The following is a 24,628-nucleotide window of genomic DNA, read 5'->3' as shown; positions in this document are numbered from 1 at the left end:
TAGTAGACAGGAGATAGTCACAGAAAAGCAAGCCAGAAGCTAAGCAGCATCTAATCACCCACCACACATCAGTATGGTAGCAGTGCACCAGAAGATGCTTCCAGTTCTTGCACTTGCAGCCTCTGGCCTTTGTAGCACATCTGACTGTTCCCCATAGCTACTTAGTGAGGGCGTTAACACATTGGGTTTCTGGCTGTTCTTTTTGCAAACTTAACATTTGTGTTCTTTTTGCAGGTGAGTTTTTTTTCATGAACTGAGTATCTGACTTTAAGTTATAATCAAACCAGACTGTCTTGTCTTTTCTGGAATAATGCTCCATCTTTTAACTTACAGCCAGGTTGGCTTGCTCTTTATTTTCAGGCTGGAGTGGCCTTTTAAACAGATTCTTTATAAATTGTTTTAAATATTTTGATGTTAAATGTCTTGTCTCTACTTCGTAAGGGACTGTGGCACTCTTTGCACTTTTTCCCTTGTGCAGGGGCATGTCAGCACTAGAGGGGAACTGGCTACATGTCTGTCAAATGTGGTGTTAGGCTTAAAGTATTTGTTCAGGTCTTATGTCCAGACAGACAGAATATGGTGTGGCTCATGACACATGCGAGCACTGTTAGCACTGTGGATGCAAAGAGTCTGATGTGTTCTAAGCTCAGGACAAGTAGAGCATGAATATTTTTCCTACAGTGGGTCTGTAACAGCCTGCAAAATAACTATAGGAAAAATTTTACAGGTAATGCATGGTGATATAAATCCCATTAACTACCCTTTGTCAGCTGCCTGTGTTCAAGGTCAGGTCTGACACAGTGCAGCTGTGGAACCCTGGGTCAGGCTCCTCTGAAAACAGCTATACTGTAACAAAGAGCTGAAGAAGGAAAAAGATCAAAATCTTGGGAGACCTGAGGGAAGGCTGCAGAACATGATTATACAGAAAGATAACCATCTTGTAAATACAAACTGGTCAGAGCATGTAGAGCCTGTTAGTGCACTCCAGGTTCTCACACACCCTCCAACTGAGACATGTCTGCTGGACAAAAGAACACCACGACTTTGGGAATGTGGTTGATGTGGATAACACATGAGTGTGGATCTGCAGATAGCACTGCAGATCTCACCCATCAGCATGGATAGGTTGGATTTGCCCACCCCAAATGACTGCAAAACAACCAGTACTAGTGTAGGGCTCATATGGCAAAGGCAATCCTCTTTTCAACTGGTAGTGATCCCCAGAAGGTAAAATGTCAGCATGGCAAGATGGGTGCTAGTTCTCAGGACAGAATATGAAATTCAGTTGTCCAAATTCTACAGTTTTGTACTCACTATTGGTATATGTAATGTAGGACAATGTAATCCTATCTCCAGTTTCCTCAGCCCAAAACCTCTGGTCTGTATGAAAGAGACTAGCTTAAATTGTGAATATCACTCAAGCAGCTGCCTGAGGGAGGTATTGGGAAATCTCTATTCTCTGCTTGTCAAGAAGCACTAATTGCTTTAACATGGCATGACCAATCCATTCAAGTAAGAGTTTACCTAACCATGCAACAGGCCTCCTCATTGTTGGATCTCAAGCAGCGCAACAACAGAAGACAGCACATTTCTACAACATGCACCAAGTAGTTTAATATGTTAAAGTGAAACAAATCACCCCCTAGAAATTTCAGTTTGAGAGGTGAATTTCTGGTAATTGAATCTTGTTCTTGGTCCATATACTACAAAGAGCAAGCCATTCCCAAGAGAGGATATGTTACACCACACAGTTTGTTGTAATACATGGTAATAACACTGTCCATTATAATCTGAACTTGATGCATATTCAAAAGAAGACTGAGGTCTTCACTCTTCTAAAAAATCAGCCACAGTTTGTTAAGCAGTTTGAGTATGCTTTAGCTGTTATGACAGTAGGATTTCCCCTTGTAACTGCTAAACAGATTTGCTATAATGAGAAGAAATAACTCTGCTCCCAAGAACAGTCACTCAAAAGCTGAGAGTGCAGAACATGCCATATTCAGCTATGCTTACTGTTCAAACTGAAGAGATTTTGTAAGACTCAGTTCAAATGCATGCATCAGTTGTAACCAACTACAACTTACTCGTATGACTGCTAATCAAAGGAAGGTATGGGGCTTAATGGGGCCTGCTGCCAATTGTTCTTGGGATTTTTTTTTACCATTAACACATTGTTAACTATCAAAAGAGTACCTACCTAGGCTAGTGATCACAGTTAGATACGGACAGTAGGAATAAAAGACCCCTCATGTCTAGGTACCTCAAATTCAGATGCAAATACAATTAAATTATGGATCTTAGTTACATTACATTACTTGTTGCTTTGGCCAAGATTTTTAAAATATCACTGAAAAAACCTAAATGCAGACTCAGGACGCTAGTTTTAAGGTCCAGACTTTGGAAATGTTAGCCATTTAACTGAGCAGTAAGATAAATATTTGCAAGGCTTACAGGTTGTTCTGATAATGGTAGAAGAGGAATCACAGTTTAAAATCAGGGAAATAGGTAGGAAAAATGCTAAGTCAAGAATGCACCGATAATAATGATGGTGATTTAAAAAAAAAAAAGCCTGTAAATGCTAAAGCCTTTGTTTACTCCACTGAAATCAGTAATATAACTGAGGTGTCTATGTTAGACAATTATGAAACCTGGGATCTCTGTACAGCAAAGAGCAAGAAATATCCCAAGACAGGTCAGACCTGAAAAAGCCTGAATGACCTCTGGAGATTGCTCTCCCTCTCTAATTGTTATTGAAATAAATTAAGGTAATTTTCTAGACACTACCTTAGGTTAGACGCCTAAAATCAAGTGAAATTCACATTCTCAAAAGGATAGATAGTAGGTAGCAGGTAATCAGATCAAACTCAACAATGTTGAGGGACAGAAGTAGCATATCTGTTTCTGAAATTCAGTAATGATTGCATAATGTTAATTGCAGTCTAAAGGACTTTTAATCTCTTTGTCTGGAAAAACACTGTTTGCTTAACATAGCCATTTGATACCACAAATAGCAGCAATTTAGTGTTTTCCTCCATGGAAGCCAAAAACAATTATACTGAAGCAGCTAATAATACCCCCAAACAGATTGTTTCAAATCTTTTTCACTTGAACTGCTTTTTAACTTAAAGCTGGATAATGGATATCAGGCATCAGGGTGAGAAAGTTGCAGTGTGAAACATGCATTCAGATAAGACTCAGCTAAATTAGTCAACATTTAGATGCTGCTGCAATATCTTATGTATTTGTCTTATTTTCCTTTATTCCTAGAACAATGAAATCTTAATCTTTAATTTTTTTTCTAAAGCCCCTATGGATTATCTATGAAACTTCAGGCACTCCTGAAGATAAGGTGTAGTAATATGAAATTTTGTGCACATTTTAGTAAAACAATTGCTTTCTCAACTCACTTGGAATTTCAATGTATAATAAATTTCTCAAGAGCAAACAGCTTGACCCAAGAATCAATGTTAGGATACATATGGAATTTAATACTGCATTCTTTGCCCCGGTTCAGTAAAACCCCACTTAAACCTCCTTCTTCAAACCAGTTGTGAGGGAGGATGTTTTGAAGGTTATTATGAGCCTTAGATCCTATAAAATTCTGCAAAACAGACTTTTCCTGCATGACTCAGTAAGATAATTTTATGAATGTATTCTTTTTCTTGCATGTACAGGATCAGAAGTCAATGCAATGATTGTACGTAAAATACAATTCCTTGTCTAAGGAGTTTTCAGTCTAATAGGTAAATGACTGAATTGGGGTTTTTTCTTAAGTATATGCTACTATACTGTGATCTAGAATGAAAGTACATCAAAACAAACACGGAGCAAACCACAGATAAAAATTTGTCCCCATAGATTCAGAAATAAAATGTAGTGAAATAATGAAATGCTTGTAAGAATGTCAAAATTAATTTAATTTCATCTTTTTATAGTTTCTTAATTCCAAAGAATAGGAACACACAGAATTTTTATTCAAGTTTTGGCTTATTTGCTACACATACAGTGCTGCTTTAAAATTCCTTCTTTCTCCGCCTGAACCAATTGTATTTGTGGAATCCACCCTGCAAGGCACAATGCTCTCTGCAGCGCAGAAGGGGTTTTGAAGAAACACTATTCCATGATTCTAGTACTGTCAATGCACTGTGAGTGCAGAAACTTGAAAATTAGTGTTCAGGATTGAGCAAGTACTCTTGTGGTACACAAGGGGCTATATTTTTTTTTTTATTCTGTGTTTGTCAAGAATGACAAAATGAATTGTGACATCCTTTCACATGTTTGGCACATTACCTTGATGGCTTGCCTCCACGTGTTATTTTTCTTTTAATTTTCCACTTTCAAAAAAAAAGCTTATATTAACATACTCCTGAATTAGCATATTTCTAAAAATATAGAATAGTGTATGCGTAACTTATAATAAAGTATTCTTCAGTTACACAAGTTTGTACTCAGGAAATGTAAACAATCAGTCCTCTTCTTCAGTAATAAAGAACATGGCTCAGATTTTCTCCCCAAGTGATGGCCCTTTTTTGCTCCTTGATTCATCTGAAGAAGCCAGAATTTGACAGTAACTGCCAAAATGAGAATTCTCCCAATGAAGCCAGAGCAGGAGGAACTCAGATGGTGAAAACTGATGAAGCCTGTACATATGCCAATAGTTTCTCTGACATCCCCACAAACACTGCAGGTTGTCAAGAAATGAAAGGGTCAAATCTATTTTTCCCAGTGGCTTGTGATCTCTTATCCAGCTGTTGCAAACTACAGCAATTGATAGACTGTTCTAACACATTTTGGGCCAGAATAGTTCTAGTCTGAAAATCAGCCATAGATGTTGGCACCAAAAATAAAAAGTCAATTTCTTTGACAATCTCCATGTTTCTAATTTAAATGAAAATATCTCTCGGTTCTAGTTGTATAATCTCAATGTAGCGCATTGGTAAATGACATACAATTGCTTTATACCCTTCCATCTTTTCAGTTTTGTGTCTAATAGCAGAAAATTTTCCACCTATACTGTTCAGCTTCAAAAGCAGGACAAAGAAATCTTACGTTTTCTAGGTAATTCTCTGAGAATATCAATGGTGTAATAGGACACCTTTAAGACCAGGACACAAGAGAATCTCTGTATTTTTATGAAAATATCTTGAAACTCATTAATGAAAATATTTATCACCTGTGTCATAATGACACAACCTTAATTACTGAGATTTCATGCAAAAAAACCATACCTACAATTAATCCAGTATTATTACCGTGTATTAATATAATAGTCAAAGGAAAAAATGCCTCATTTTATGACAACGGACTAGAAAATGTGTGCTTAATTCCCAGTTTTCTGCCTGACTATGTTTTAACAGCTATTTAAATGTTCTGGTCCTCAAGTTGCCACTTGCAAAATCATTAGCATAATCACCCATTTTACACATGGGCTTTCTAAACAGATGTTCAAATCCTACAGTAGTAACAGTAATATAAGAACTCATATTAAAACAACTATAATGTTAAAATTAAGGAAAAAACAGGAAAAATTAAAAAAAAGGAAAAATATATACTCTATAGAATATATATTCTGTTCTATGGAACACCTTTTAGCATAATTTAAATGTTTATACTATAGCTTCACTACATTTTTCTAACTAATTCTGAAACATCAGCCTTACAGAAGTTCCCTTTGGTTTAGTTGATCCAATGAGGGGAGAAAAAAAAAAAGAATTCTGTCTTATTAAAATGCTTTCTGCAACAGTGATGCAATTTGATGCTCTTTTTGGTTTTAACTGTTTACTTAAGTACTCAGTCATAATCAATAAGCACTGTTCCAGAATTGTGGGGAAACCCAAAATGGAGGAAGCTGTGGAATTCCTTTCAGAGCGCTCAAATACACTGGTGAGCAAACCCACTTTTCTCTGGAAAGGGGAGGATTGTGGTTTTCCCAGTTCGATGATGATCACTTTTCTCTGACTACTGTTACGTCATGCTTTCTAGAGGAAGATCCTTACAGCTCATTATTACACTTCTGAACAAGCAGGAATGTTACTTTTGGAAAAAAATAACCAATTACTGGCATTCTGAAAAAGTAACTCAGAGGTAGGTAGTTCTTAATTTTCCTCTAACCTCAGCCCTCATTTCAAATTTCACACTGTCAACACACAATAGTCTCAGCATGATTCTCAGGAACAAGAAACAGACACAGTAAAGAGCAGTCAGAACAAGACTGTTGCCCTGTCTGCCTTCATCGTTGGTTCGGGAAAGGTTTTGTTAGATGGGAAGTTAAACAGTTATATTCCTCAGACTCCATCTCTTTATCATTTCACGTGTATTCTGTAATTTGGAGAGTCTTCTCAGTTTATAAATAAATATATGTGGGAGTCTTTATTAAAACATTGGCAGACTTTTATTGCCTTACAGTTTGGCATTTCGTATTGCTTTGAAGTATGTTTCAAGATACAGTATATATTTGAAAGTTTCTAAAATAGTACCAGATTCTAAAACCTTGGTTTCCTTTAGAAGTTTAGTAGGAGACTAAAATAATCCAAAACATTAACTATTTTTAGATTGCAGTTATAAATACTACTTCACTTTATATATTAAACCAATATAAAATCATAACAAAAGTTCACTTTTTCATTAATTTCCTTTTCAGGAAATCAAGTGTAAATTCATATTTTTCCAATGCAGAGTGGCTTTTATTTTTTTTGATACCTTAGTAAAAACTGCATTTTCAAAGCTCCTGATTTAAAATCCTAACTAATCATGACATAGAATTAGTCTATTTATGGCTACAAAAAGCAAGCCTTGTTCTCATTATGCAGTAAGTATTAGATCTGTTTATAGATCTGACATTTTGTTGGCAGTGATCCAAACCTATAGTGCTATTATTCCTTAGTAAAATTTAAACAGCTGTAGTCATGTAATTCAAAACCCTGGAAGTCTGCTGCAGTGCTTGTTCTACTTCAGTATACCATGAATGCAGGATGCAGCCAGTCATATAAAGGATTCTCTTCTTCACAGAATGAAAGAAAGACGTGAACTACAAACCTGAATGCAACCTGAAAGGTCCAAATAGATGAGCCTGTGACAGCCTTTTCCAGAGCTCAGGTACAGTAAACCTTTGTCTGTGAATTTTCTGCAGTGAGCTAAACTCAGATACTGTAAATTGGGGAAGCTGCTTTGCAAAAAAAACAAAAGAGAGTGCAAGTTATTACAAGGGTATGTTACAGAATCGATAGAACATAAAATACCACAGTTAAAGTATTCTGAAAATTACTGTAAAGAAAAGATGTTCGATATGAAATAGAATTATCTCCTTGCTGAAGTTTGAAAGTCCCTTTCTTCTGCTGCACTTTTTCCTCTGCTCCTTGTACTGCAAATTACTGGGGAATAGCACTATCATACAACATATTTCACTATATGAAAACAGTATCATTTTAAAGTTATCTCAAATAACTGCAAAAGCATACTTTTTAATTAACTGGGATTTTTGTGTGCATACTTTGAAAACTAATAGACTTTTCAGTATAAGTTTGCTGGACTGTCTTTGCCATTGATTTTACAAGCAGTGCCTGCTAGAAATGAAAACCAGAACTCTAACAAAGGACGTTAAAAGCATAAAAGTACAGTTAGAGCTTCTCAAGTCATATACTTATCTAGAAGAGTACTATTAAAACAATCTGAAAAATTGAAAGAGATACAAAAGGGAATTATCCAAAAGTGAATCATCCAATGTTAGGTTTTGATCAGTTCTTTGGGAAACATTTCTTTACACTAAACATTAGTTACAAGAAAGCAAACTGTAAGTGGAAAATGTTAATCAACAGCACTCTGTAAAAGCAAGAATCTATACTCTGAATACACTTAAGTTTCCATCTGCAGCTTTGGTTTATAACATACTGAAAACTATTCATTTTACTGAACTACATTTCTAACTGGAATAAATAACAATTGCCACAAGCACCACAGATGAAAGCACACAGAAAATCAAAACCTAGAATTAGGACGTACTGCTCTGGTAGACATTTAGTTGTAGGGATATAGTCATGCAATTCTGCAAGTCAGCAAAAGTAGGCATTTTGAAGAAAGATGGGAACACCCACTGAAGAGCTGACTGCTTAAGGAGTGGCATACATTTTTGGAACTGACTTTACACTTTCAATATAGAGTGGGGAAACACGCTAACTTGAACTGAATGCAAAAAAAAAGAGATAGGAAGCTGGAAAAGAACATTATTGTAAAAAAAGGATAATACAAAAAAACTAAGAAATTAAATATAAGATTATATTTCATGGGGAAAAAACAAACAAACAAACCAACCAAAACCCAAACCAATGTGCATCAGAACCAGACATCAGAATATAAGGGCATGTGTTTGTGGTGTGTTTTTTTTTTTAATGGAAACATTTAATTCATATTAAATACAGAAATAAAAGTGTCCTTCTTTGTAGAAGCATAAGCCTTTTTGCATTTTACTGACATATTCCACAGAAATGAGTAGGGAAAATCAAACTCAGAGAGAGTACAATTACAAACTTATCTGACAAAAGAGATAATAATTTAAGAGATTGGGTTTTATACTCTGGCAGTTCTGAGTCTTTTTAAAGTATATTTTGCTACAAGGTTGCACAACTTAAGACACAGGGAAGCCTTTCTTACTGCATTTTGAAGACTGTGATCAAAACCTTCCAATACTTTTGAAGAGACACTGATTTTCTTTACAGGTCATATGACCCATTTTTATGATCTGGGAATTTTAACAGATGCCACCTTCTGCCATTTTTAAAGTGACAGCTTTCTTAAAACTTAAGCTTGAGCACACAGACTACTAAAAATCCTTATTTTGTGTTACAGCTAAATTCTGCAGGAATTCTGTCATACTGATTTTTCAATTAATTTTGGCATTAGCAATGTCAGGATCATTGGTTTAAAGCAATCTGACAAAATCACCTCCTGACATTTATTCCTGATAGACAATATTCATGTCTACAACATGCAACAACTTTTCAGAGGGAAATTGTAGCTGATGATCTGTGTTGTGCAATATGGAGGTTAAAATGCTTGTATAGAACAGTAGGAGACATCAAAAATGACCAAACAGTTTTGAGCACACTCAGCCTACACTTCACTTGTTCCTTGTTCCAATAACGGACATCTGATATACAATAGCAAACTTCATGTGCAGTATTATGAAATGCAATACTGCCACCTCTGAGAACTTTGTATTAGTTACCTTACTACACAGGACCTGTGGTGAGCTAATGCTTTTGAGATGGCACATGAAATGTTCATGAAATTTGTCTGCTATCAAAATCTTCACAGGACAGCAACTTTTTGTACATCCCCATAACCTCAGAAACAATGAGCTTTGCTTTTTGTCCAAAAATTGTCAATAAAAACAGTGGTATCTTATGGTTTTAAATCAGAAGCATCATGCGTGACTGGGAAAATTTCTCATTAACAAGGTACAAGTTAACTGCAAAATATATTTTGTCAGTGGAGAATTTTTCTTTTTGTTTTAAACATTTTATTGCATTGAAAGCTTCACCTGCTCTGGAGAATTCTTCCTTGGGTATGTACTATTTATGCATCAGAAGAAATGAATGGTTCTGACTTTTGGTGGCAATAGCATGCTCAGGTAACCAGAATAATGTATGCTGAGATTACCTATAGAACAGCTGTTCCAAACTTCAACATAAATATATGGAAATTTAAAAAGAAAAAATATCAGCCAACATGGAGAATCACAGATTATAATAAGAATAATACTGATGAAGAGATGAGTGGTAAGATTGGAGACACTAAATGGAAAACTGCCAAAACAAATGTTAGTTATATGAGGATATGGCATTACAGACTAAGAAAAACAAAAGTCAAAATGTATCACACAAATACCAAAGAAAAACATGTTTCTGGACTTTGTGGGGCTGCTGTTGAAAGGAAGACATTAGTTTTCCTCATAAGAAAGAGAAACAATGTACACCTATCTTCAAATCCATATACATCTTTGTGACGGTTGCTATTCATGGACCAGCGTGTCTCTTTCCTGTATGGCAGTTTTTAATGCAGCAATTCTACCTACCAGGCGGACTTCGAGTCTCATGGAGGGATACATGTAAAACAGGAATGGCAGACCTCTGTCAGAATGTAAATTCTCTGCCTTCAGCTCACTGATCTTCCAAATAAGAGTTTGGAATAACTCTTTCTTTTGCAGTTTTCACACAAGGCCTTGGCTCACAGAATACACCTATCCACAATCCTCTCTTGCAAATATAAATTTTTCAGAACATATCTAACTTGCAAACTTCTTGCATCATCATGAGTAACTGGACTGTCCAAGAAATTTTTGGCTAGCATGTTCTTTTAAAAGTTTCTGTAAAACTCTGTGAAATATATAGTGTAATCTAGCATACATTTTTAATTATACTAAAAAGAGAAAAGAACTGCTATCTAAGTCAAAAGTATTGGGCATTTTTTTCATTTTGCATGGCAGACAGAATCCTGTAAATCACTCAGAAAGAATATTTCTACTACATATGCCTCTAAGTTTCCTGCAAGATTAAAACAAACACACTTTTGTATTTCTATTTAATTTTACCTTGACAATAGTTGTAGTGTTCCATTAGTAATACCTGTATATGACAGATTTAAATAGAGAAGAGATCTGCAACCTTCTGATATGAGTCTCATCGATTCATCCTGAATAATAAATAAAAAATTCCAGAAGTACATTAGAATTATATTTGTATTCATTTATCTTACATTTTTATGCAGAATAACAAGGGAAAAAACATGAATAAGTATCTTTAAATCATCATAATAATTTTTATACATCACAGCCATTTTCTTTGGAAGCCTCAGAGGAGAATATTGAGAGACATATGACGCTACTGTTACTCACTTGAGTTATGGTAATTTTAACATTCCAATTCAAGAAAACATTATACACTACACAGTCCTACAGAGCACAGGGGACTCTTCACATGATTGAAGGTTAGCCCATGTCTACATATTTTGCTAAACCAAGATTCTTGTTAGCCAGTCTTGGTATCTAAAACCACTGGTGAATTTTCTTCATAAGTTCTGGTACACTTCTGTAACCCGTAATATCATTTACAAAATGCTTCCTGTTTAGTTCTACCCTCTAGGTGGAACATTAGATTTGAGTAATTCTAAGGCTTCCATGTTTTATTGGCCTGCAAAAGTGGTACTACCTAGATTGTTCTATGTATCATTCCATTAGAATATAATGGGAACAAACCTCCTAGTATGAAGAATGTTTCACAATAAATGTCAATATAATAGAAAGGGAAAAAGTCAGCACTTATACATGGAAATGTAATAGTTGAGTGTCTGTCTTTTGCCATGTTGTGGTCACCTTTTTAATATTTCAGTTAGCAGGCAAAAGGACCATCAAGATAGCTGGAAATTCAATACAAATCAACTTTAAAGAGGACAGTTTGTGCTTTTTAAATATAGTCCTGCAACAAAGGATTTGAGAGAGGTGATATCAGTAAAAATAGGTATGTTGACAGAAGATAACCATAACCTTGAAGAGAACTGAAGGCACAGAGAGTGGTGAGAAAGCATTAGGGGGATAGCACAATGGGGAAAACTCCAAAACCTTCCATATGAAAGCAGCACACCCAGGGGTCCATCTCAAGTGTCTGAACGCAAACACTTGTAGCATGGGAATCAACCTGTAGGGATCAAAGTTCATGCACAGGTGCAGAGCTATGATTTCACTGGGATTCCAGAGATGCAAAGGGGTAGCACACACAACTGGAGGGCTGCAATGAATGGTTATAGAATATTTAGGAATGACAGCCCAGGAAGGTGAGGACAGGTTGCACTCTATGCAAAGTTATGCTTAAATGCACGGAGCTTTGCACTGGAATGGGTAACAAGGCAGTTGACAGCTTATTTGTAAGCATTAGAGGCTAGACCTATGAGGATTACATTGTGGTAGGTGTCTGCTACAGACTGCTTGATTCAGAGAAGAAGGTAGATGAAAGTTTCTTTGGGCAGCTGAAGGAAGCCTTACAATTGCCTACCCTGGTTACTCATGAGAGACTTCAACCGCTCTGATATCCGCTGGAAGAACAATATGGCTGGGCGCAAACAATCCAGGAGACTTCTACAGTGTGTTGAAGACAATTTCTTGATCCAGGTGACTGACACGTGGTCTAGGGAACATATTCTTCTGGACTTGTTTCACAAACAAGGAAAAACTGGTCACAGACATGAAGAACTAGAGTGACATTGGTTACTGCAACCATGAAAATGAGTTTTAAATCCTGAGAGAAGAAAATTGGACAAATTGGAGAAGAAAAAGCCTGAACCTGAGAGCAGATTTTGGCTTGTTTAGGGATCTGCTTAACAGGATCTCGTGGTTGACAGCCCTGGAGGGCAAAGGGGCCCAGGAAAGCTGGTTGATCGTCAAGGCCAAGGTACTCAATGACTTTTTTTGCCTCAGTTTTTACTGCTAAGGCTTGTCTTAAGGCTTCCCAGGTGCCTCCCAGGAACCTACTAGCAGAGTCTGTGGGAGTGAAGCAATACCTATTGTAGAAGATAATGTCAGGGAGCACCTGAGGAAATGGGACAAGACAGGATGCATCCAACAGTACTAAGAAAGCTGGCTCCTGTCACTGAGAGACCTCACTCATTTTTGAAAGGTCATGGCAATCAGAGGAAATTCCTGATGACTAGAAGATAGGAAATGTCACATCCATTTTCAGGAAATGGAAGGACGATCGAGGAAACTACAGGCCAGTTAGCCTCACCCAAGTCCCTAGGAAGGTTATGAAGCAAATCCTCCTTGAAGCCCTGTCCAAGCACATGAAGGATGAAAAAGTGATAGAGAACAGCCAGCGTGGATCTACCAAGGGCAAAGCATTCCTCATTAAGGCGATAGTTTTCTATGATGAAATTACTGGATCTATAGATAAGGGGAAAAAAGAGGCTGTTGTGTATCTTGACTTCAGCAAGGCCTTCAACGCAGGCCACAGTATCCTTATAGCCAAATTGGTAAAATAAAGGCTGGATAAGTGGACTTCAAGGTGAGTGAAAATTTGCCTGGGCTGCCAGGCCAAAGAGTTGTCACCAATGGTGCTAAGTCCCATTGGTGGTTTATGGCAACTGGCATCCCTCAAGGGTCAATATGGGGACCAGAACTGTTAAATGTCTTTATAAACGGTTTGGATGATAGGAATAAAGTACATTCTCAGCAAATTCACAAATTATTCCAAACTGGGGGGAGCATCAATACACTGGAGGCTAGAACTGCTATTCAGACAGATTTAGTCTCAAAAAATGGGCTGACAGAAACCTCAGGAAGTTCAACAAAGGCAAATGGAAAGTCCTGCATCTGGGATGGAGCAACCCCATGCATCAGTACAGTCTAGACACTGGACAGAAAGCAGCTATCAAACACACTGACCTGACAGTCCTGGTCAATAACAATTTCAATGTATATCAACAGTAGCCCTTCTGAAAAAGGTGGCCAACTGTATACTAGGCTGCATTGCCAAGAGTGTGATCAGCAAGTCCCTGCTATCCCTGGCATCACCTAGGAATGTGCTTACTGGTGTGTACCAAATGTGTATTAGCAAGCATGCTAACAACCAAACAGAACAGACAGTTATGAAACAGTGTTTGAGTCTTTACAATTTGGCAGGCCCTGGCCCTCTTTAACTTACTGCCTTCATGCATCAACATGATCCTGAAAAGCATACAACCTCCAAATACTACTCTGTAGTTATAAGATCATATAGCAAGTATTATGTTACGTAGCAAGATGATTCTACAGTGTTACTTGATGAACTTCATAATATAATATATCTTTATCCCTTCCTTGTAGCTGGTATAGTAAAGAAAATTATATAATCTGTGAAAATGGTGAGAACAAGATATTTGGCAGTAAAGCTAACATCAACATAGGACAGAGATGGTGATAGATGTAAAGCAGAACCAAACCAGAGTATTATAAATTAGAAGCTCACGATTCTTCTGCAGCTCTTGCCTCTCTAACTCAACCATCATATGCCATTTTGTATGAAGTTCATAAGCTGTAGTTTATCCATGGTAATTTTTTAAATTTTGTGTGTAAATATTGGAGTGTTTCTGGGCTAGACCCTTGGACATACACTTTACTCTAAAGACAACTAAACTATACCAAATTATTTGTTTATATAGTTAGCATAAATAGCCTATAAATGGATGTATACATTATATGAATCTATTAAGAACCATAATGTCTAAAAAACCTGTTGATTTTATTTTTAGATTGATTTTATTATTAGAAAAATTTGCATATATTGGCGTCATTTCTAAGAAATTATTAATTAAAGCAGAGTCAAACATTGTTTTTCCAACAGAAAAGAGCAATGAAAAAACATAAAAGAGAATTAATAGAAGAAAGATAAAACTGAAAATGTTAAAGGAAAAAAGAATGTACAAAATATATAATGGTGATTGCATACTTAGACACTTTTCAAATAAAGGCTCTCAAAAATATCCAGAAATTTAGTGAGACATTTTTAGAGCCCAAGTGTACTACTGAATGAAGGAATAAAGGAACTTGGAAACAATTTAGGATTAAAATGTATTGTTGACAACTCCAAACTTAAAAAAGCAAAAAGAACCTCCCCCCAGACTGGTGGAGTTTTGAAGCCTGTTTATTAAAATTAACTGAGATTGAATATATCATTTTGCCCTGGCACTGTAAAAAACAAATGAGAACTTCACTGAGTATCTCTGAATCCTACTAAACTCCATTTTCAAAGTACTTAAGAACACAAGTCTCTACTTTTAATCGGGAAGATTTGTGTACCCAAATAACCACAGCACTTCAAAAAATCTTCCTTCTTGGTATAAATTAGAGTTCATGGAAAAAGTCTGTAGTACTTACATTTAATCCCTGGCATTCAGACAGATTTAAGTCTTGCAAATTCTTACATTCACCTAAAAAAAAAAAAAAAAAAGTCATATTAAAGGTGAACAGTTAAAATTCTAAGTGTACAACACAAACGTAAGAATTCTTATTACAGATTCAGCCCATCTAGGCCAATATCCTCCCTGAAACCATGGCCACAGCATATTACTGAGAAGAAAGCACAAAACCCAAAAAGTAGAATACAAAGTTGGAGTAAGCTGTCCTGAGGAAATGTTTCTTCTTACACTCCATCAACTAATGGCTGGCTTAGGAACCAAGCTCTTTTCAGTCTTATATTACCAAAGGACCAGAAAGCTACCTAATTAAGCAATCTGGTGTTCAGAAATGCCAGAATTAAGTTTTCCACATAGGTTTATCTGTCCCTCCCACCCATATATTATGACATCGGTATCTAATTATATAAGTGAACAATCTTTTCCCTCTGAAAGTAGAGGTGCAGCAATCAGACCAATTGTAGGAAGAGCCCTGCTTATCTTCTGCAAGTATGGAATTTCAGAGAATTTAGCTGCCTGAGACAGTCTCTTCTGTGTGCATATAATCTATTATTTTTAGAAACTCCTATTTTGCAGAGATTGTTGAAAATCTAACAAATCAACAAAAGATAGATGTCTGAGACTAGAGGAAACACTTACACATCCCTTCAGCCACTCTTCTGCCAAATTTTGAGTCTATCCTCCAGGGTAAAGATGCAAAAACTCCTATTAAACATAGTAACACTTTTTGCCTTAATCTGATCTTCAAAAATAACTGATCTGTCTAAACTGAAATGAAAAAATAGACCTCATACAGATACTTAATATGGAAAATGCAGTATGAAATGTTTACAGAGTTAAAAGAAATATATTTAAAAAATCTTTAAAAACACATTTTCACATGGTAAGCCAAATACATGTTTTCAATTGCAACCAAGCACTAGTACAACAATACCTCTGTATATTCTTTTCTACAGGGACTGTGACTTCATTGATATCCTGTAATACTGTCTAACTCAATGCCTTTTTGAAGAGTAGGACAATACTGAGAGGGATTGCACAACTCAAAAGAACCTAACCAATTAAAATCATCCTTAAGACTGCTAAGCCACAGAAATTACAAACCTCTTACATTTTTTGGCCTAGCACTAAATGAGACAAAATTACCTTTTTACATGTGAACCTGTACATGCTACCAAAAGCAGCTGCTCATTTTGGTATTATAGCTGAGTATAATTTAGTTAGCAGACAGAATGTAATACTAGTAAAAAATTCCAGTTCAGACCCAGGAGATGAAAAGGAAGAGGAAAGAATATTTCCAGAATTATTTATTACCTTTCCTCCCCCAAGTTCTTTTTCTATTTCCAAGCTCTCCTGGATAGAATGAGTTATCACATTATCAGAACAGTGAACAGTTCAAAACAACACAGAGGATCCCAGTTATGATTCAAGTTATTAAAACACATGATCAATTTACACTGACTAGCATATAGGTGCCAAAAAGTAACAAATAAAATTTAATTTTTCATGTAAGGGACAAAGTTTTCAATGCAAACCCTCATTCACACTCTAAACTAACAGAATCTGAATGCAGATAGATAACTGGCAACTACAGGAACAAAATGGAGAAACCAATCAATGGGTTTTCAAAGGTAATATTAACAACTGGCCACAGCATGCATAGACAGGACTGCTTCATCTGTCTAATGAGTAAGAACTGCACAAATACTGAGAATGCCCTACAGTCGAGATGTGGTTTAAACTGATCTATCAATTTGTTTAAAAATGAAAAATTTCTTTGCTTTCAGAAGAATTTTACCTGCTATTAGTTGATTTATTGTGCTACCTTTCCTCCAGATAAAAACAAGTTTTTTGAGCCCAAAACAATGGTGTTTTAGAAACAGAACATCTGTGCAATGATCTGCACTCCAGACAGGGATTCAATACCTTCCCAGGTGCTAAGGTCAAAAAGGACTGAGCATAACACAAAGTCCACAGTCATAGAGAAAAAGTAACTAAGTAGTTAAGCCAAACAGTGAAGAATTAAAAAAAAGTTTCAGAAGGAATGATACTGACTAGCAAAAGTAGGAAATTTGTGAGATGGAAAAAAGTTAGAAAATAAAAAAAAAACCGAGAGGTTAAAACATTTCTAAGGAAACACAACCTTGTGAACAAACTTCACTGAAAATTAAGGAAAAGGGCAGTGGACAGGAATAGTATGGGAAATTCAGGAGGGAACATATGCCAAAAAATTACTATAAATACTGAAGCAATTTGGAAACGGTTGCAGGGAGCAGTCCTTCTCTATCTGACATGGGCCATGAGAGACACTTGGCAGTAGCAGGGCTAGTTATGATAATTGGGGCTCAACCTGAAAACAAGTCCACACTTGAGCGCAGTCTGAACCCGGGTGTTTGATAGGCACTGGATAACTTTCCCTGGTCTGGCTCTGTATGTGTTCCAGTGGCTCAACACCCAGAAAGCTGGAAAATACCAGCTTCAAGCTCCTCTTTGAAGCTCATCTTCCAAGATGAGCTTAAATACAAAGAAGATTCAGCCTGATGCGCTTTTCCTGAATACATGAGAACCTTCTAACAAAGATCAGTTAGAAATTGGTCCATATAGTTTCCCATGTTTAATCAAAATGAACGACAGTAGACCAGAGACAGTAAAAACAACAAAAAAAGAGACAGGACATTAAATCTTCAAAGTATTTGTAAAGCTCCAAGTAGTGTGATGATTGAGTACTTGACTGAATGCTGCACATTATGTACAAGCCTCCATGAAAATGCCTGTTTCATCTGTACTAATGTTTTACCTTTCTTCCAATACAGGGATCCCACATACCCCAGCTGTGCATCCTCAGATCTGTACAATACTGATTAAGACTATCCAAAAATTTCAACTGTTCCAGCTGTCACAGAAAATAACTGGGGCCAGCTGAATGTCAGGATGCAAGTAGTTACTATTATACTACTACTTCTTCTTTGTAAACTGTCTGACTGTAGGAGGACAAGGAATAGGAGTTTGAGAAACAATGAAAGGGAAAACATCTTAAGGAAAGCATCTAGCACTGTTAAGCGCAATGCCCGAGGCCTACCATGTGATATATACAGTTATCTTCATGAGAAATACCTAGATTGTCAGGAAAGAAAATTGATTTTTGTGGCATCTGATTGGCCAGAGGATTTAAAACACATGCTGCTAGCAAGAAACAGGATTCGTAAATTGAAGAATAATATGTTTTCCAAGTATAAAGTACTGAAAAGTCTGGATTTACAACAGAATGATATATCAAAAATTGAGAGCGAGGCTTTTTTTGGTTTGAATAAACTTACCACACTCTTACTTCAGCATAACCAAATTAAGAGTTTATCTGAGGAGACCTTTATTTATACACCCAGTCTAAACTACCTACGTCTTTATGATAACCCCTGGCATTGCAACTGTGAACTAGAAACTCTTGTTACAATGCTACAGGTTCCAACAAACAGGAATTTGGGAAATTATGCCAAGTGTGTGCACCCAATAGAACTGAAAAATCAAAAGCTAAAGCAGATAAAAGCTGAACAGCTATGTAGTGAAGAGGACAGGCAGGACCCCCAAAACATAAGACAGGAGAAGCCCGAAGCTGTCAAACCAGAATTTGATTCCTCTTTGTGCCACATGTATGTGTTTCCTGTACCAACTCTGAACTGCAAAAGAAAAGGTTTGTATCTGTCCTTATAACTGAATTAACGATTTTCATATTCTTGCTCCCATACTACATTTATACACATATTATTTACAGCAAATATAGTACTAGTACTTGCTTTACTCACTTTAATACTGTTAATTGTTTTCCTCTTGTAACTACAAGCAACAGGTAGGAATTATTTCTGCATTTTACCTCTACTCTGCAGCCCCAATTCCAGATATTCTTTAATGCTCTAGTATAAGATATCCAACAAAAATCAACAGGAATAAAATTAAGCACGCTTAAGTTACTGAAGGACCAGCATCTCACTAGTCCTGATTTTACAACTATAAACATACTCATCAGTCAAATTACAGCTGTGCTGAAATTGTTGTACTGAAAAGCATAGAGTGCCTTTTCTTCTTTCCAGTGTACAACACAAATATAGCAACAACTTTGACAGAAGCAAGCTGTGAAGCAGGACTGGAGCAGCCAGCTGTGCTTACAATGCCCAAAGGAACCTGATTGCAAAGCAGAGCCATTGCATCCTCACATTTTCTGTGCAAGATTTCTTCTACTAAGGAAGAAATTGTATGCTTTTGTTCATAAATACCTCCTCTGTGTTCTTCCTCCCAGCATCCAGCTAACATTCTGAAGTTGAAGGGCCTTCAGTAAATGTTTTTCAGACACTTGGATCCATTCCATTCCTAAATCCTTCTCAGGCTCCTAAAAGCCACAGTTAAGCCTTAAGGGTAAACCAGCTGCGGCATATATCAACACAGAAGTGCACATTTATTCATGCTTTATATTTCCTGTATTTTATCCAGTGATGAAACAAAGGAAGCAACAAAACAATTCAGAAGAGAGTCGTTCTTTAACATTACAAATCTGAAATAAAAAGCATTACTAGAAGTAGCCAAAATTGGTAGGATTTTGTCTCAAATTTTGTGAAGCATAGCCTGCAATACCAGATCACTGCAGTGGTATCAAAGAGATGAGCTGAATACATGAATACACTCAAAACTTTTGGCAAGAAAAATGTTACTTTTTTCTCTAAGTTCATTGAAACATTCAATGTGGTCTGCTCTTCACTGGATTTTCACAGGCTTTTATGGTATTTTTTAAAAAATGGTTTGCTGTCTTTAGTACTAATAATGAAGAAACAAAGTTACTTCAACCTCTGCATGAGTGTACTAGAAGGTACAGGGACTCCATCCTTCAGATCAAGAACTAAGTATATCAGTCCAGGACTTCCTGAATGTCTAGCACGGACACATTGAGTACGTTCAATATTTTTTAGGAAGTATCAGATCTACTGTGCATATGCTTGACAGCTGGATGCAGATATCCCATGGACATTTGGGATTTCTGAACATATGGTAATCTTTGATGAAAGCATTGTACTTACTGTCTTTGCATATGATTACTGTGCAGCAGATGCACAATTTCATTGGAATTTTCATCAGAAATACGAGTATAATGTACCCAAAATGCTGGGAAAACACAAAAAAATTCTCTAAATCCACATGGACAAGATTTCAGAGTAGGAAAAAGGGGGCATCAGTTGCCAAACCAGTAAGATGACATGAAAAGCTGCAATCCATTATTCCTTTACAATGGAGGGGATGGAATGACAAGCAGTATGCCAGTACTATGTATCTCTAAGGAGATATGACAACAGGTCAGCAGCTTTCAGTTAATGTCAGAAAGCTCATGGAAGAAACATCTTAAAAATACATATAACCATGTGTATGTTCTCCTTTTTGAAGAACTTCTTATTTTATCTCATCAGACCAGTGATATGTCAGATCCTTCAGTACTTCAAAATGAAAGTGTCCTATGTCCTTGATTCTCTTTTATCAAAAAAAGCAACAAAAGTTGGAAGCAAAAAGTAACTTCTGTTTGCTTTTCTGCAAAAGAATTTATATATGCAAGAGCAGTTGAAAAAAATCTATTTTTTATTACTGCCAAACTCTCCAAGTCTCTAAATTCAAGCATTATTCACATTCATTTGGTGATAAATAGGCCCTGAAACTTTGACATCTGCACAAGCAGGAAGCACTCCAAACAGAGCAGGCTGGAGTAGTTATAGTATTTATGCATTTATAATACCAAAGCTCTGCTCAAAATCAGATATAAGGCAGGAAGACTGATACACTGCTTTAGCCTTGAGAATACCTCAGAACTTCAGAAGTACACTGACAACACAAATTTCACCACAGATCCAGAAACTACTTGCTTTCATTCAAAGACGGTCAAATAAGAGATACTACTCATTTTCTTGTAAAAACAGCCCAGGATTAGAACACTTATTGAGTAAACATAATCCTGGAGATTAGATTTATTAACATTACTCTGAGAGGATTCAAACCACAGCTTACACTTCTCAAGAATGTGTCCTTACTACTGGACTAGAAGCTATTCTTTCTGTAACTCTTTTGCAAGGAACACTGTAAGGATACATACTCAGATGACTGAGAGGTGCTTGGATACTTAGGTAATGCCAATGATACAAGTAGGATAGAGAAGTAGATAGACAGAACACCACTATGCTGCCTGGACATAACAACTGTAAGTATTGTAACAAATATAAAGTTACTAAAACACTACATAACTGTAACTGAAGAACTATAATTATAACTGTAAATATTACTATAAATACTATAAAAACTAGCATTTTTATTGCTGATAAAATTTAGAACATTTTACCTTTTGGGAATACAAAACAAAGGATGTAAGGCAGCACACTATAATTTGATTATGGAAGATGTTCATATACCAATGAACCTTTTTTTATATAGTTACTCTGGTTTCTTTTCTTTAAATGATCAAGCACTTCACACATACTTTTTATTAGTATAGTATCTTCACTACCTACCCTATCCCTATGCAAATGAATAGTAGAGTTCTATTAAAAAAAAAATACAAAACACACAAAGAGGCTTTACTATAAGCATCAATGAAGACAGCAATTTTCACATGAAATGTATAGATACAAGTGAACAAAGCAATGAAATTCAAGAAGTTGAAAAAAATATGTTGACACTAGTAGTGAGGATAAAAGGGAAAGAAAATGAGAAACAATGCTAGACTGACAAAACTGTGTGTGGTATGCAACTGTGATACCTAAGCAGTAAGAATAATCTAAAGCTGACACAAGTTATATCTTTTTCATTTTTTAAGATTTAAAAAAAGTTCCAGGTAACATACCTCCAGATATAGTTAAACTTGATTTGTCCAGCAACAAAATTAGACAACTACGAGCCAAAGAGTTTGAAGATGTCAGTGAACTGAAGATACTAAACCTAAACAGTAATGGAATAGCTTACATTGATCCTGGTAAGAATAATTTTAAATATTCATTAAAAAATTATTTGTGTTTTATTAATTATAAACTTTGATAATGTCTCTATCAGATATAAATGTGGGGAAAAAAGGATTTAAAAATCTAGAAGTTGGTGCAAATTTTAGCTTTTGTACCACTCAATTCATAGATTAAAGGTTTGCACTGAAATGTATTCATCATGGAAATCAATAAAGAGAGACTGATTTCAGCTGCCCTTTCTTAATACTAAACCAACCAAGTATAAAAATTTAATTCTGCAGACTGAAGGCAAATCATTTCCCAAAATGCTAAATAGTTCAATGATTTTTTAAATATCTTTGCCAAATCTAAGAAAACTTGTCATATAATGAGGGTGCTTTTAAATTATATTGGACAATAAAGTAATAGACAAACCAAAAGGATTTAAACTCTTTTGGATTAAAAATCACTACATAAAATTGCTGTTAAGTTATATATTATTAGAACTCAAGTGGCCCTGTTGGCATTTTGCTTATTGCCTGTGTGTATTTGGTTTTTAATTATGAAAGCAAACACAAGGAGAGAGAAAGTATGAAGCAAAAAGACCCTTCTCTAGTAGCATTTTGGAAATTAAACGGCAGTAGAAAGTGATAATATCAGTAAAATGGTACTTATGAGGTTTAACATTAGACATAGTCAATTTATTTAAGACTTCTGCCATTAAATGGAACAGTATACTTGCAAAACATATGAACCGCGCTCTGAAATGTGACTCAGAAGCGTTATTATGAAGCTCCATGTTTATTCCATATCTTAAAATATTAACTTAAAGGTTCTACGCACACACACATACATACAAAATCTACTAGCACTGCACATTGTCTAATACATAATAAATTTCCATATTTCTACTTCTGTATCATGGCAGTAACAGTAGACTTCTATGACCAAATCAAGCATTCATTCACCTTCACTGTCCCTATTCTACACTCATGCATGCCCTTTAAGTGGTTTATAACTTTACCAGCAGTACAACTCCCCTAATGTCAATATATTTATACCAACATGCACTTGTCAAGGCACAAGCCATATTTTAAAGTTCAGTGTTTGAAAAGTCTTTTTTGTAGGCTTTTGCCAAAAAAAAATAAATAAATGTATAATTATGAAAATGTTTTTCCTGTTGCAAATATGCATGTTTTGTTCTAACTTATCTTTATAAGGTACCAGTAACTATTTTTCTATTGACTAGCTGCTTTCTCAGGTCTCAATAACTTAGAGGAGCTGGATCTATCAAACAACAGCTTGCAGAATTTTGAATATGGAGTACTGGAAGATCTTTACTTTCTGAAAATACTGTGGCTGAGAGAGAATCCTTGGAGATGTGATTACAACATTCATTATCTTTTCTACTGGTTGAAGCATCACTACAATGTTCACTACAATGGCCTAGAATGTAAAATGCCTGAGGAATACAAAGGATGGTCTGTTGGAAAATATGTTCGAAGTTATTACGAGGAGTGCCCAAAAGACAAGCTGCCCATTTATCCAGAAACTTTTGATCTGGAAAAAGATGATGAGGAATGGGAACGACATAAAGAACAATCAGCTCAAACAGTAAAGAAGCACGGTGTAATTGTCACTGTGATAGGCTAATAAGGGATTTTTTTTTTTTAAAGTACATTCAAATATTTGATACTCTGACAAAGAAAAATATGCTGTTTACATTTTTTGTTAATTATACTGATTGTTTGTAGGACTATCTGCCTACAAAGTTCTGTTTATTGCAGTTAATAATTACAGAATGGCATTAGTTATACAGCATCCTTCATCAAGTAATTGTTTCTAACAATTTGTTCCGGACATTCTTGTGAAATATTTTGGCAAATATTTGAAACTATACAGTAGAAGTCGATAGACACAAATATACATAATGTGGTGGGGAGGAGCTGTCTTATGTATGAACACAGCTTATGAGTTGACACAGAACTTTCTGCAGGATTGTGATCAAGACACATTTTTCTTGAATGTATTGACAGTTCTTTGTATCTATCAGTTTCCTGAAATATTCCCAGAAAATATTTCTAAGATTTTTGTATCAGCTTCCTGTTGTTTTATTGTATACGAAAAATCAAACTCAAGACTAACCTTAAATACAGTTCTAGAAAAACAGGAATGGCAGTCGTTATACTGATTAGAATTCAAACCCAGAAGTGCTGACTTACCAGTGTTCCTGCTCAGTCTTGAGTGAATAATTCAGCTTCTGCCTCTTCCGTACCTGAGCTGCCTGAAACCATGAGTAGCCAAGACATGGTTGGTTCCCAACATCCAGCTCCACATGCTCATATTTGCCTTGTTTGGTTTTTGTAGTAGGCAGAGCTGAAGTCTTTCTAGGAGATATTTTGGGTTGCCGTGTCAATTTGACACAGCTTACATAACATCACTTCTAGGTGAAGAGGACCACGTGAAGGCTGCTGTGGTCTGCATCCAACATGCCAGTGCCCATCCAAACTGAAGGTAAGTATGCTTTTGAGTGCTCACTAGAAGTGTAGGACATTCTCACAGTCCACCCTTCCCCCAGCTCATTTGTAAAATGCACATTGTAGCACCTCCTTACCACACAACTGTCTATGTAAATATAGATTTATTAAAAATTGTGATTATTCTAATACTATGGTAACAGAGCCATACAAATGCCCCAGCTAAGTAGACAATATCTCTAAAGATAAAATTCCTTG

General features: G+C 35.9%; 2 protein-coding genes across 3 annotated transcripts in view; one reads left to right on the top strand and one right to left on the bottom strand.

The window, feature by feature from the left end:
* FBXL13 (F-box and leucine-rich repeat protein 13) overlaps positions 1 to 24,628 on the bottom strand; it is a 92,990-nt gene that overhangs the window by 34,050 nt on the left and 34,312 nt on the right. The window contains exons 11-13 of the mRNA XM_010581100.1: positions 14,897 to 14,949; positions 10,586 to 10,686; positions 7,036 to 7,165 (exon numbers count right to left, since the gene is read on the bottom strand). Coding sequence (XP_010579402.1) covers positions 7,036 to 7,165; positions 10,586 to 10,686; positions 14,897 to 14,949 — 284 coding nt within the window. The remainder of the gene's footprint in view (positions 1 to 7,035; positions 7,166 to 10,585; positions 10,687 to 14,896; positions 14,950 to 24,628) is intronic.
* Positions 6,900 to 24,066, top strand: LRRC17 (leucine rich repeat containing 17). 2 transcript variants are annotated; one of them, XM_010580921.1, is made up of 5 exons: positions 6,900 to 7,095; positions 11,382 to 11,510; positions 17,748 to 18,622; positions 21,773 to 21,928; positions 23,143 to 24,066. In XM_010580921.1, the coding sequence occupies exons 3-5, from the start codon at positions 17,866 to 17,868 to the stop codon at positions 23,544 to 23,546; spliced, it is 1,317 nt and encodes a 438-aa protein (XP_010579223.1). In that variant the 5' UTR covers positions 6,900 to 7,095; positions 11,382 to 11,510; positions 17,748 to 17,865; the 3' UTR covers positions 23,547 to 24,066. The 2 variants fall into 2 exon arrangements, with proteins under 2 accessions (XP_010579223.1, XP_010579222.1); XM_010580920.1 differs by lacking the exon at positions 11,382 to 11,510 and having other exon boundaries at positions 6,929 to 7,095.

This window comes from Haliaeetus leucocephalus, unplaced genomic scaffold (assembly GCF_000737465.1).
Source record: "Haliaeetus leucocephalus isolate CR32 unplaced genomic scaffold, Haliaeetus_leucocephalus-4.0 Scaffold751, whole genome shotgun sequence".
In the NCBI taxonomy this organism is placed as follows: domain Eukaryota; kingdom Metazoa; phylum Chordata; class Aves; order Accipitriformes; family Accipitridae; genus Haliaeetus; species Haliaeetus leucocephalus.
The sequence above is the reverse complement of the archived record's forward strand: the minus strand, read 5'-3'. Positions and strand labels throughout refer to the sequence as shown.